This window comes from Aulostomus chinensis, chromosome 16, assembly GCF_037954235.1.
Source record: "Aulostomus chinensis isolate RoL2024-O1b breed Wild chromosome 16, RoL_Achi_v1.0, whole genome shotgun sequence".
In the NCBI taxonomy this organism is placed as follows: Eukaryota; Metazoa; Chordata; class Actinopteri; order Syngnathiformes; family Aulostomidae; genus Aulostomus; species Aulostomus chinensis.
In genome coordinates this window covers 23561995-23574698 of record NC_141335.1, presented here as the reverse complement: position 1 = coordinate 23574698, position 12704 = coordinate 23561995, and the positions used below count along the sequence as shown (strand labels likewise).

The following is a 12704-nucleotide window of genomic DNA, read 5'->3' as shown; positions in this document are numbered from 1 at the left end:
TGTTCCTCAGGTCAGGTGTCCTTTTCCATTTTACAAGGTCAAACCCAGAAGAAAATGTCCTTTATCTCAGTGAAACCTGCAGCACCACCATATAATAACAGTTACTTCATTACCTCCACCAAGGAAATAATATTTTTTGTTCTATTTGTTGTTGTTTTAAGAATAACAAAAAAAAACAATGAAACTGAATTTCAGTCAAGGAATTGTCCTTTACATTTATCCTGCTCAAAAAAAGGGGGCATTGTTTTCCACTGGCTTTGGCTGAGTCTGCTTTGGTGGAGGTTTGTGCTCTCTCAGTGCCATTACTTCTCTATTTGAAGAATTTGATGTTATTTTTATTGATGAAAAACTCCATCCAAAAACTTTGCATGGCAAATGGGCAGAATGTGTCTGGTCTGGAGTTTGTGATAAATCTCTGTCGTGATAAAACAGCAACTGTTTCAACATTCTGTTCTCAGCGGTTGTCATTCACGCTATCTCTGACAATGACCCACCAGGCTCTCCACCAGTGGCTTGACCACCAGGCCTAATAACTTTTCTTGTGGACTCTACACATATTTTTGGTTTGAAAAGAAGCATCTTGTCTGGTTTGATCTATGAAATGCTGCTGCTAAGCGACGAGGGTGAGCGAGGAGTGCTTTGAAATGGCACCTGGGCTGAATGATCATGTAGCACATTTTTATTGCTTGCACGTCTAAGGCCTTTTATTAATCTGTTCTGAAAACTAACACATAATAAGCACTGGAAATGAATAGCAGCATAGCAACACCCAAACACTGGTCTGTTACAAAACAGGAAATTAACAGCCACTGAAATGAGGGCAAGCAGGTCTTTACCTCGGAACAGTGACACAGTGTTATTAATTCCTATCTTCAGCCTAAGGGACCTGTCAAAACAAAATCATCCTTCAATAATCGTTGCGTCAATGATTCCCAGTTGTGGGCTTTATATTTTTGTATTATTTTGTATCCAAATCTTGTTTTTAATCATGCTTTTTGGAGTCCAACGTTCCTACAATTACACAAAAAACAACAAAAAAAACATTGACATCTTGCGAATACTCATCCATGGTTTTGAAGGTCAAACAGATTCACCAGTATGAATGTTGAGGTCTTCACTCTGAATTTGACTTGCTGGGACAGAAAGAAACGGAAGAAACTGACTGTGATTGGAACAAATGATGCTAATGATCGAGGCGTGGACGTGGACTCACCCCCAGACAGCTGGCAGGCAGAGAGCGAGACCTACAGATGGACAGACAAAAGTCTGGATTTGTTTTAATGCAATGCAATTTTCTTCAAAAGATGCTCATTTATATTTGCTGCAGTAATTGTTCCCAAAAATGAGATGCAATTTGAGTGGAAAAGGAGGAAGCTGAGAGAGGATGTGTCTTTCTGTATCTGTGTGTGTGTGTGTGTGTGTGTGTGTGTGTGCGCGTGTGTGTGTGTGTCTGAGCTCTTCTCCTAAGCATCTCATTCTATTGAAGGCCCAGGCGAACTGCTGTTGTCTCCCCACCGCAACAAACCTTCAGGCTGAAAAATAGGCTGTTCTCAGTCCCCTGACATAGCCCACATCAATTAATCATACCTCAAAGATACATCGCCTCCCTCACACTCCCAGACAAGCAGATTAATAATGACACCTTCAACCTACACATCTTCCAACAACTACTTTCTTTATGATTCTCATTGTCTCTCTGATTTGTCCATTATACCCACAGTGGTTGGACATGAAGATCCACTCCTCATTATTACTTAATGACTATAATATTTCTAAATGGCCTTAAGAGACGGCTCGGCTCTTCTCCATCTGTGATTAAGAGGTTTGCTGAAAGTGAAAGGGCCTCTCTGCCTCAAAAACTATCGCTCTCTCAAATGAAGAGATGTGCGATAAAAAACAATTCTCAGGTTTCAAACTGTCATGTCTTCCTCTCTTCCACCCATTCGTGGATTCTGGAGTGGGTGCTACAGATGGTCTTAGGTTGACTTGGCACAGCTGGTTCCCAGAGTGCTCTGAATCTTCAACTAGGACAAGGCGTATTCTGTGCACATCATTTGTCTGGTCCCTGTAGTCATCTTGAAGAGGGGAGGAGTAAAACAGTCTCTAGCTGCATTATTGAATGTGCTTTTTGTTCCACTTCCTGTACAGTGGCCAGTGAATATGACTATGAACACTGAGAGATATGATACGGGTCACCATCTTTGCTGGAAGGTGAGGATGATATCCTGGGTATTAGAAAAAAACTGCCATGTATTATATTGAAAAAGTATCTTGGTGTTCTTCATTTCATGTATTGCCAGTTTATTGAAACAGCACAGTTAGGAATAGTTTAATTAGCTTTATTAATGACCATATCTAACTGACTGTCATGCTCTATAAATTGGATTTATTCCTGGTGTGTCAATTTGACTGGCTCAGTAATGATGCCCAGGCTGGTAGTGTGACAGGTGTTCTGACGGGTGCTGGCATCTCTTACCTCTCCTGTTTACCAAGACCCAGAAATGTCTGATCAATAAATCCAGAGTGAGCCGTGCTCGAGTGCATGGCAGCTGCAGCTCCTTCTCTCTCCACAATAGTAGTTCAAAACTGAGGCCTGACGAGGCAACACCAGTTGGAGGGAAGCAGGTTTTTACACCTTCGTGTAGGTGCAGATAAAGCAAGAGATGAGCTCACTGCTCATGCTGCGAGAGTACCTGTGGTTTCATTACAGTCTGACAGATGGCAAGAATTCCTACACCTGTTTCTAACACTTTACCTTGCCTGCAAAGGGAATGTTTCAAGAAGCTGACCATTCTAGCAATCCAGAGGCTGGTCTGTCCAAAAAGTTCTACGCTGCTGGATAGAAACTAAATCCAGAGCAGCTAAGAAGGAAGCACACACACACGCACACACACACACACACACACACACACACACACACACACACACACACACACACACACACACACACACACACACACACACCCGTTAGCCCAATACTACCTTCTGCGTATCTACAAAATGTAACAGAATTCCATCCATCCATCCATTTTCTTCCGCTTATCCTGTTAAGGGTCACAGGGGGTGGAGCGTATCCCAGCAGCTACAGGCGAGAGGCGGGGTTCACCGGTCCACAGGTCACCAGTCCATCGCAGGGCCAACACATAGAGACAGACAACCATTGGCTCTCACAGTCATGCCTACGGTCAATTTAGAGTCTGGATTAACCTGGTCCCCTCTTGATGTCTTTGGACTGTGAGAGGAAGCCAGAGTACCAGAGAGAACCCACGCAGGCACAGGGAGAACATGGAGACTCCACAGAAAGATTCCATGCCCGAACCGGGACTCGAACCCGGAGCCTTCTTGCTGTGAGGCGACAGTACTGTAGTACTGGAACAACATACTAGCCTAAAAAAGACCAGGAATTGCCTAAATGTGTCACTTGCACAATGTATGAAAAGACACACCTGCAATTTAATATTTACACAACTGCTGAGATGGCAACTTGAAAAGCAACAGTTATCAGATGGTCTGCCTCTCAAACTCAGCTCTAGTCAGTCTGTCAAAGGCAATATCATTCATGACATTATCAACCGCCGTTGCAGTTTTTATTCATAGAATTCTGGTTCAAGTGAAGGCGCCTCCTCAGCTGGGGCGTTGAACCTAACAGACCTAGTAGAAGTATTTCCTTTAAATGACTGTGGTGAAGTAAATTATCTACTTATGATAAAAATGTGTGAAAATAACTGTGTGACATTCTGATTTGTTAATTAGTTTTTCAGATTTAATCAAATGATTAACATTCGATGTAGGCTTTAATTCCTTTAGCTGTCAGTATGAGTTTGCCAAGCAAGAAGTAGAGTCTTTAGTCTCTGCATCTGAGCATTAAAATAACCCAGAACATTACACTTGATTGATTAAGTGATTGAAAAGTTAATTTTAAAGCTGTAAAGAACAAGAAACAACACAAGACACAAAAGAAACATTTTGAAAAACAAAGAAAACTGAAATAAACCAGTTTACATGCTCCAAAAGGAGTTTGAGTAAGTATAAAATAATTTAATTGTACTCCTCCTCAGCTAATCATACCATTTACTTGTGTATTGACCTCCTTTTTTAATATTCATCGTCATTTAAAATGAATTCATAATGATGTTTTAAATAAAACATACACACACACACATATATAAAAATTATACATATATATATGTATATATATATAATTATATTATATTATAATGTATATATATATATAATTATATTATATTATAATATATATATATATCAATATCTATATATATATATCTATATATATATATATCTATATATATATCTATATATATATATATATATATATATATCACAATTGTATATCATATACATTCTTCTCCTCTACAGGTGTAAATTAATTTGTATCATACAAATAATTCACTTATTATTTCATGAGCAGGTATTTAGGAACAACTTGTTGGTTCTTTCTAGACACCTAAAACAAACAAGATGTAATGTGCTCATTAGTGAGTTTAGAGACGCTGGAAGGTGAATTTAGTTCTAGAGCCAGATGAGCTATTTAATCCTGTTCCCAGTGTTTGTGCTAAGCTAAGCTAAATGTTTTATAGCTCCAGCTTTATATTATATTGCTCATAATGAGAATGCTACTGTTTTAATCTTGACTAAAGCAGTGTCATCTTTTTTATTTTATTTTTTGCAGAATATGATGTTTTATTCATAACTGTATTAACATGATGTAGTGATGCTTTAGCATTGAGGTCAAACACCAGGTCAGATTGATCCTCTTATAGTATGCCGCTGGAGAATCTCTAAGTATCTATTTATCCCCCCCCCACACACACACACACACATTTCCTGTTTGCTGAAACATCCCCGAGTCCCTCACTACATGCTATCCATCAGCTACACAGTGAGAGATGTCTCACACACACACGCACACACGCACGCACGCACCAGCACACTTCCAGATGTTTTGTCAGCATGTGGTGGTCTCGCTGGAGCCCAGTGTGTACGAGGCTATCCAGCTGCCATCACAATCAGAATAATAGAGAACAAAATAGGATTGTGCACCTGCTTATTTTCTCTGCAAAATATACAAAACAAATCCATCAAATCTGCTTAAAGACGTTCAAAGTATCACAAGAGTGGAATTGTGATTTGCTCTCAGATCTGCAGCAGAACGTGTCATTGAATTGACTAATTACTTTAATTGCAGCGTCTTTCAGCTTCCTTGCTAACGTTATAACCTCAGTTGTTTTTTTTAGATGACTGTTTTTTCCTTCTTGGTAAAAGTTAGCATGGCTCACTGAAAAACTGAGATCAGGCTGTTGTAATCAGGGGGAGAATGTAGATGTAGAATTGATATTTCAAACCTGAAACCATTAATATAGGCTAAAATCATCACCAGTGTAAACCAGTGCGCTATACACACGCTAACAACACATGAGATAATCAGTTTTCACTAAGCTGTTAATTAAACATCGTCTGTTTTGACATTTGTTAGCATTGTAAACTTGGGTTTATAATTTCTCAGTTACAGTATGAACAGATCCGTGGGTAGGAAGGTGTCAGATGTCACCTGCAGTGTTTAATCAGGTGCAGCTTGGGAGGTGATTGAGCTGTTGTGCTATTTCCCAGCAGCAGCAGCTGATGAAGCGGTGCAGTGTTGGCAGCTTGTCTATTGAGTGACGTGAAGTTTGATGTACACCTACTGCAGTGACAGGGAAGCCGTAGGAGAGTCAGCGTCTCTGATTCTGCTGCAGGGTAGATGCTGCTACGATTATTGCATCGCTTGTGGCCTTAGGTTTTTCTTTATCAGTTATATCTCATACTTTTTCCTCATGTATGTTCTTCTATCTCCTCTCAGGCACCAGTAATGGATCTGTACTGGTCTATAACCTCACCAGTGGTCTCCTCCACAAGGAACTTAGTGTCCACTCTTGCGAAGTCAGGTAAGATTTTTCTAACTGTGTAGCTGATGTGAAAGGATCAGCACATACACTCTCAGCTTCTCCCCCCCTGCTGATCACGTAGATGAACTCTTTCCCCTCAATTATACTCTGAAACTGGCACGGACATAAACGTGTTCCACACGTTTGCACAGCAGATCTTTGTTTATCGGGAAAAAAAGTTTTTTGTGCATCTACACTCAAGCGGTTCAGTTGTGGCAGAAGATCATTTAATTCACAGAGCAGAGCACAAAAGAACACAAGCCTGATGATCCACTGGGATCAACTCTGATTGACTCAACAGCTTGCTGGCAGGGATCCTGCTCAGACAACTTCTCTGATGACTGACATGCTGCAGGGTTTTCGTCATATTCACCACAGACTCTGTCATGTACTCCGTCACTCACAACTAAGTACTGCATGTGCCGTTGATGCTGTTGTTGGCGCAGTCCCGAGAAATCGCCCCGCACAAGACGTTTGAACCGACCCTCGACGCACTTGTTGATGCAGAAAGTGTAGCATTAGCTTTAGTGTGTGACTGATTGTAGTTAAGGAATATTTGACAGCTACCCTGTTGTTTGGAAATATTCTCGATTGAACTCAAACTGGATATCTGGATATATACTGTGATTGCAATCAATCTTATTGTTGCATAGAAAAAAACAAAAGCCAACCTGCTGATGGAATGCCTGAAAATCCAATCAACCGTTTTTAAAATGTTTCAGTTGGACGTACGTGATCAGCAGGTTCTCATGTCCATGTCCTCATTATCAGATTAACCAAGGCCTCTTTCTCTTTGTTTGAGGTTGATACATTTTGTTCATGTTCTAAGTTTATACATTTAATGATAACTAGAGATGCTCTTGGTGAACGAAATTGCTCAGAGACGAGTTTCACTACGTGTCTGCCGTGTTATGAATGACAGCATCCACAGGCTAGACTGGGCCCGTCAATGAGATCAACATGAGAGGCAGGACTGCAGCTCATTACCCTGAGTAACACATGATGAATGATGCATCCACCATGGAGACTGCATGAATACAGCATCTGAGCATCGTATACAGTATACATTCTGTTCCCAGCTGCCAGAAATAGGTCATCCTCATCACCGATCCAGAACCTGATCCATAACACCTCTGGGACCTTAATAGTTCTTGTAATTGCCTTGACAAATTTCATCAAAAAACCTGACAAATGGAGGGGCAGCAGACCCTTAAACTATACATATGGTTCTTCCATAATTTCATTAATTCTATTGTGTGTGATTGGTTGCCATTATGAGAAGAGTTTTCACCCGCTAGCATTCATTGTGCTGTACTAACTAGTGGTCAGCCAGTCTCTGAGGGTCTCATAATTCACACACAGTGTAGAGAAAGGTATCAGTTTTCTTGTCTTGGTCTGGGTAGGATGGCAAATAAATATGGTTCCAAAATGTTAGGACCAAACACAAGGCAGGCTAAATTGGAAAGTGGTAAATCCCCTCTGCTCTCTACCGTCCGCGTACCTGACAATGCAACAGCTAAAGATCAATGAAGATCAGGCCACTCGTCACTTGTTATTATTCTCTAATGGGCAGCAACACCAGTTCACCAGGTTTAATTAAGCAGGAGATTTAATCAATTAATTCTGTTAAGAGATAAGTTGGGAGCAGGCACCATTCGTTCAAGCAGGCCAGGGTCTGTTTAATGAGAGAAGTTCATCTCCGCAATTAAAACTCCAGCAAACTTTAATGAGCTATATTTATATGTATATACACATGCACAGTGCAAAAACGTACTCTCCTCTAGTTTTTTTTGTGTTGTGTTGTTCCGGTCCACACCACCAAAAAGCAGAGCACAATTAAAATTTAAAAGATTCATATCATCATACATGGAACTAAACATCAACATTCAAAGTTGTGTTTCTCTTCAAGCCTCTGCATTCGTCTCACTGTGCTCCTGCACTGTGTTGTTTCCAGCTCTGTGACATTCAGCATGAAGTTCAAAGAGGTGTGGTCTGTGCTGCCGGGGGGAGCTGGGATGCTCCGCACAAATGAGCCCAGCCACCATTGCCCTGGCATCGCAGTGCCAAAGGAGGCCAAGCTACTTAGCATCTCATTTACATTTAGTGGGGGAAACTGACTAATTAATCCTGTGGATATTTACCATCTCATTACGAGGTGGAGGTCCCTGAGCTGGGCTGGCTCCTTGAAAATATTCAGATCTAACAGGTGCTGTTTCGTTTTGCTGAGCAATTTCTACAGCTCTCTAATGGGTTCTATAGAGGTTTTAGTTTTTCCAGAGTGCTGTGGGGCAGTATTTCACAGCTACATTATGAGTATTGTTTGTAGATTTATCCTTGACCTGTGCATGTGTGTGTTTATTCCACAGGGGTATTGAATGGGTGAGTCTCACCAGTTTCCTATCATTTGCTACATCTGCTCCCAACAATATGGGCCTGGTACGAAATGAGCTGCAGCATGTGGACCTGCCTACTGGTGAGAGAAACGCACGCATGCGCGCACACACACACACACACACACACACACAAACACCCCACGCACGCACGCACGCACACACACGCACACACACACACACACACACACACACACACACACACACACACACACACACACACACAGGTTTACCCAAGAGTACCAATCACCAAGTTTTATCGGCCTTTCTTCTTGTGGTTTAGTCACTTGAGTCTCACTCTCTGGTTTTCAACTTTTATCTGTGTCCATGTAGTATTTCCTCTAGGGGATACTTATAGGCTCAAAATTAAGTTCCAAACTAAACAGTGATAAGACACAACCATAGGGCTACCAAGCTCTGAAAATAAGATCCTATCATGAAGCGTCCAGAGAACCTTACATCCCCTTCTGAGCCCAGTGATGAGTTACTGCACCACTAGTGACGGTAGAGTGTACTGGTCTCCCTCAGGGGTGAAAATATACAGCACTGCTTTGTCTGTTCCAAACAACAAGCAATAGAGATAGAATGTCAACTGAGGATGGACTCGAGAGTGGTTAGTTAATTAAAAACATCTAGGAGATGGTTTGAAAAGTACTCGATTATTATTCATGATAACAAATCCTGTGTTGCATAATTTAAAAAAATACAAGCTCTTTATTGTTTTCACTAATCGTCTCCTTTGTTCTGTTGCTTTCTTATTTGAAACCTTTATTGCCTCTGGATGGATGAATTAACTTGGTCACAATAATGGTCGAGCCTTTCTTGGCTACTCATTCAGGGTAACAGCCGGGAAGAATCTGCCTTTCAGAGACTCTCTTTTGAGCACCAGACTCTTCATAGTTAACAGTCCGCAGCATTAGCTGTGGTTAAAGGCCTGCGCACTTTCCAACAAACACTTGATGATTCTTACAAGGTCGAGTGACTGGGAATCATCAGGAATGTTCTTGACTCAGGTTGTGAGGTTGTTCGTGTCACACCTCATGGCTCTGGTGCATGCAAAAATGTGTGTGTGTGTGTGTGTGTGTGTGTGTGTGTGTTTGCTCTTTTCACAATATTTTGGAAAAGTAGAAGATTTTGAAAAGCTCAATATGAATATTTTTGTGTTCATTGTGTTTAGTACAGAAATATAAAAGGTGTTTACCCCAAGCACAATATGACAAAGGAAGTAAGTGAAACACGTAAAGACTTAATAACTGATTGAATACTTCAAGATTAAAGTTATTGCTGCACCTCGATATCAAGTGTCAGCGCTGACAGTGTAGATGAATCCACATTAGTCACACATCTGATGTGAGTCATTTCAGTTTGTTTTTTTTGGAGGCTGAATCGAGAAAAAAAAACACTTAATAACACTGCCATGTCTTCATATTTTATGTTGTTTTACTACCTTTTTGCAGCGGGAGCACAAACTGCAAACTCTTATTCAAGAAAATCTTTGAGAGTGTGTGCAGGTAGAGGAGGTACACAGCAGGAGGTTAAATGCTTCACTTAAAATAAAAGCGAAAACTGGCTCACAGGAGCAGATTGATAACAGCACACAAGTGAATTCCTCACTCAAATATTGTGTTCCTCACATGTGAGACTGATCTGCTAAGATGTTCAACAACTACCTGGGCTGTGCAAATTTCAGGAGTCAAATATGAGGAAAATAGAAAATAAAAATAAAAAAAAATCCGCACAAATACTGAAATTGTTCTTCACACATATATGTATTTATGTCTGTTTGTTTACATAAAAATAAACATTTTTGGATTTCAGTCAACAAACAGAAAAGGCAAAGATAAATAATCTCCTGAATAGACCAGAGCTAAATAGAATATAACTTGACACAGAGCAACCTGAGGACAAGTGATAATGTTGCACCCTGGCAAGCAAGGTGAGTTAGTGCCTGAGGAGACCCAGCTCAAGCAAGCATGACTTTCTGACCTCACCTCCTCTGGTTAGTATTATTCAACCCTGTGTGGCAAAGTACGGAGGGTCAGCAGAGCTTCTCTAAGTGACAGCACCAATGGAAACAGGCGGACCTTTCAAACACAGTCCTGCAAACACAGCTGAAAGTTTACCGCCGAAAAAACAAGGAATTTCTGGTATTTTAAGCTTGTAATTAATCATAATTAATCACTGGATCTTATTGTGATTAACTCAATTCACTTTTTAATTGATTCCCAGTGCTAATAAGGGATAATGATAAGCCAAATTTGATTTTTAAAAAGTTGAATATCAGTCAGAAATTACAAATAAAGAGGAATGCGACTGGAATCTAACTGTAGAGGAAGACTTAAAGTAATCTGATGGGATTTGAGACTTCAGGATGAAAACCATTGCTTGCTCACCATTTTCAATTGTTCTGATGCCTAATTGCTGCAGCTGGTAGAAGCTGTGATGAAAGGGCTTGTTTTTGTGTGCCTCTGCATCTCCGGAGACTTGGTTTGAGAAGTGTTGTGCGCTCAGTCTCAAGTTCGGTATAAAAATGTTAGCAATAAGCATCGCACATCTTTTTTATATTAATGATCATGACGGTTATTAGATTATCACCCGCATTTGCAGAATTTTACTGAGAAGTCACACTACTTACAACGTGTGTGTGTGTGTGTGTATGTAGGATTATGTCATAAGGGAGTATTGGCTGATGAGCTGTTACATTAATTGACACTCTGTAAACAGGACATGCGACTACTCCCACTACGATGGTACAAAGGAGGCAGTTGAGAAGAGGGCTGCATTAATCCCTAGAGCAGCGCAGGTCTCCAAAGTTTACACGCCCCTCCTCTAAATTACTGTCTGTGCACAACTTGTTCATTTTTAATACACCGCTTCCCTGTGTCCTTGGAAAATCAGATCAGAGCTTTCTTCGGCAACTCTGAGATGCCTGAAGGGCATTCTTGTTTGTTTAAAGGGGCACCTTGATGATCTGCATAATGACTGCTTCACCATGAAAAGTGAGGATCAGAGCAGGCGGTAAGATGAAGTTGTCGGCAGTTTGCTCCCCCCGCTTCGTGGAAAACAGCTAAAACCCTGACGGCCTGGCACTAAAGGGAAATGAGATGAATCAGTCTTTTCTCAGGTGTAAAGCAAGATACTGTCTCCTGTCTTCCATCATCACCCCTCTCGCTTACTTTCTCTGCCCCTGTGTTGTGTTTTGCAGGCAGATGCTTTGCATTCAGAGGCGAGCGAGGGAACGACGAGCCACCCATTGAGATGATTAAAGTGTCTCATCTCAAGTGAGTTGCCTGCTCTCCTCATTACCACCAAAACCAAACAGCATCCTTGTGCTGTTGCTAATGCTTTTACCTGAGACACATACAGACGCACAAGCACACACACACACACACACACGCACACACAGCCTTGAACTTTACCTGCACCGAGCCACCGCACTGTCTGTCTCCAGTCATTACAGTTTTAAAAATATCGAAAGTGCTCTTCCTTTTCCCCTTTTTGTCTTGAATCCAAATGAAAGTCCGCAGGCAAAAAGCTTAACATGATCATTTGTGGAGGTTCTAATTGGCAATTTGTATGCCAACATTTGTTGTTACTTCATCATTCATTGTAACTTTGAAAGTCGGAACAATATATTTACAGTCATCAAATATAAAGTGGGAAATTATACTGAGGTGTATCCAATAACAACACTTTCATCTGATTTTACGAACACACTCAGAGTGACACACGATTCAGAACTACCATGATACTTTCCCTTTCGTAAACACGGTGTCATGATACTGCAGTTCTGGGATTGTCATCGAAAATCAAAGTCATTCAGCTGTGATCCATCGTCCATCGTCGTCTTCCGCTCATTCCTTACTAGTAAGGGTCGTGGGGGGGGGGGGAGCTGGAGCCTATCCCAGCATCTACGGGCGAGAGGCGGGGTTCACCCTGGACAGGTCGCCAGTCCATCGCAGGGCCTCGGCTGTGATAAATTGCAATATTTTTGGAACTGAAGATGAAGAAAAAGTACCAGACAAAGGCTAAAAGCAGGAATGTAGCTTGACAGAATTTGGATGGATCCGTCTGCTGCTGACACCTGCTGTCTCCGATGTATACCTCAGTATCAATATTTTGTCCCGCTACTATTGTGCATTCAGTTGTTAATTAATAATTAATATTTGATTGATATAGTTCAACAAGTCCAAACCAGCCTCAGCTTTGTTTAATCAAGGTTACTAAACGATGAATTTTCACCTTCATTCAGTGACAGCGCTTCAAACAGTAATAATAGTGTTTTGCAAGTCAGAACATTACAACAGTAAATAATTAACTCAGTAGCATTGATTAGATCTTGATAAATAAGTCTAAGAGATAGATGTGCCAA

At 41.0% G+C, this 12704-nt stretch overlaps 1 protein-coding gene across 1 annotated transcript in view; it reads left to right on the top strand.

Moving 5' to 3' along the window:
* wdr11 (WD repeat domain 11) overlaps positions 1-12704 on the top strand; it is a 50267-nt gene that overhangs the window by 18231 nt on the left and 19332 nt on the right. The window contains exons 11-13 of the mRNA XM_086180826.1: positions 5858-5942; positions 8309-8415; positions 11538-11613. Of these exons, the coding sequence (XP_086036952.1) occupies positions 5858-5942; positions 8309-8415; positions 11538-11613 (268 nt within the window). The remainder of the gene's footprint in view (positions 1-5857; positions 5943-8308; positions 8416-11537; positions 11614-12704) is intronic.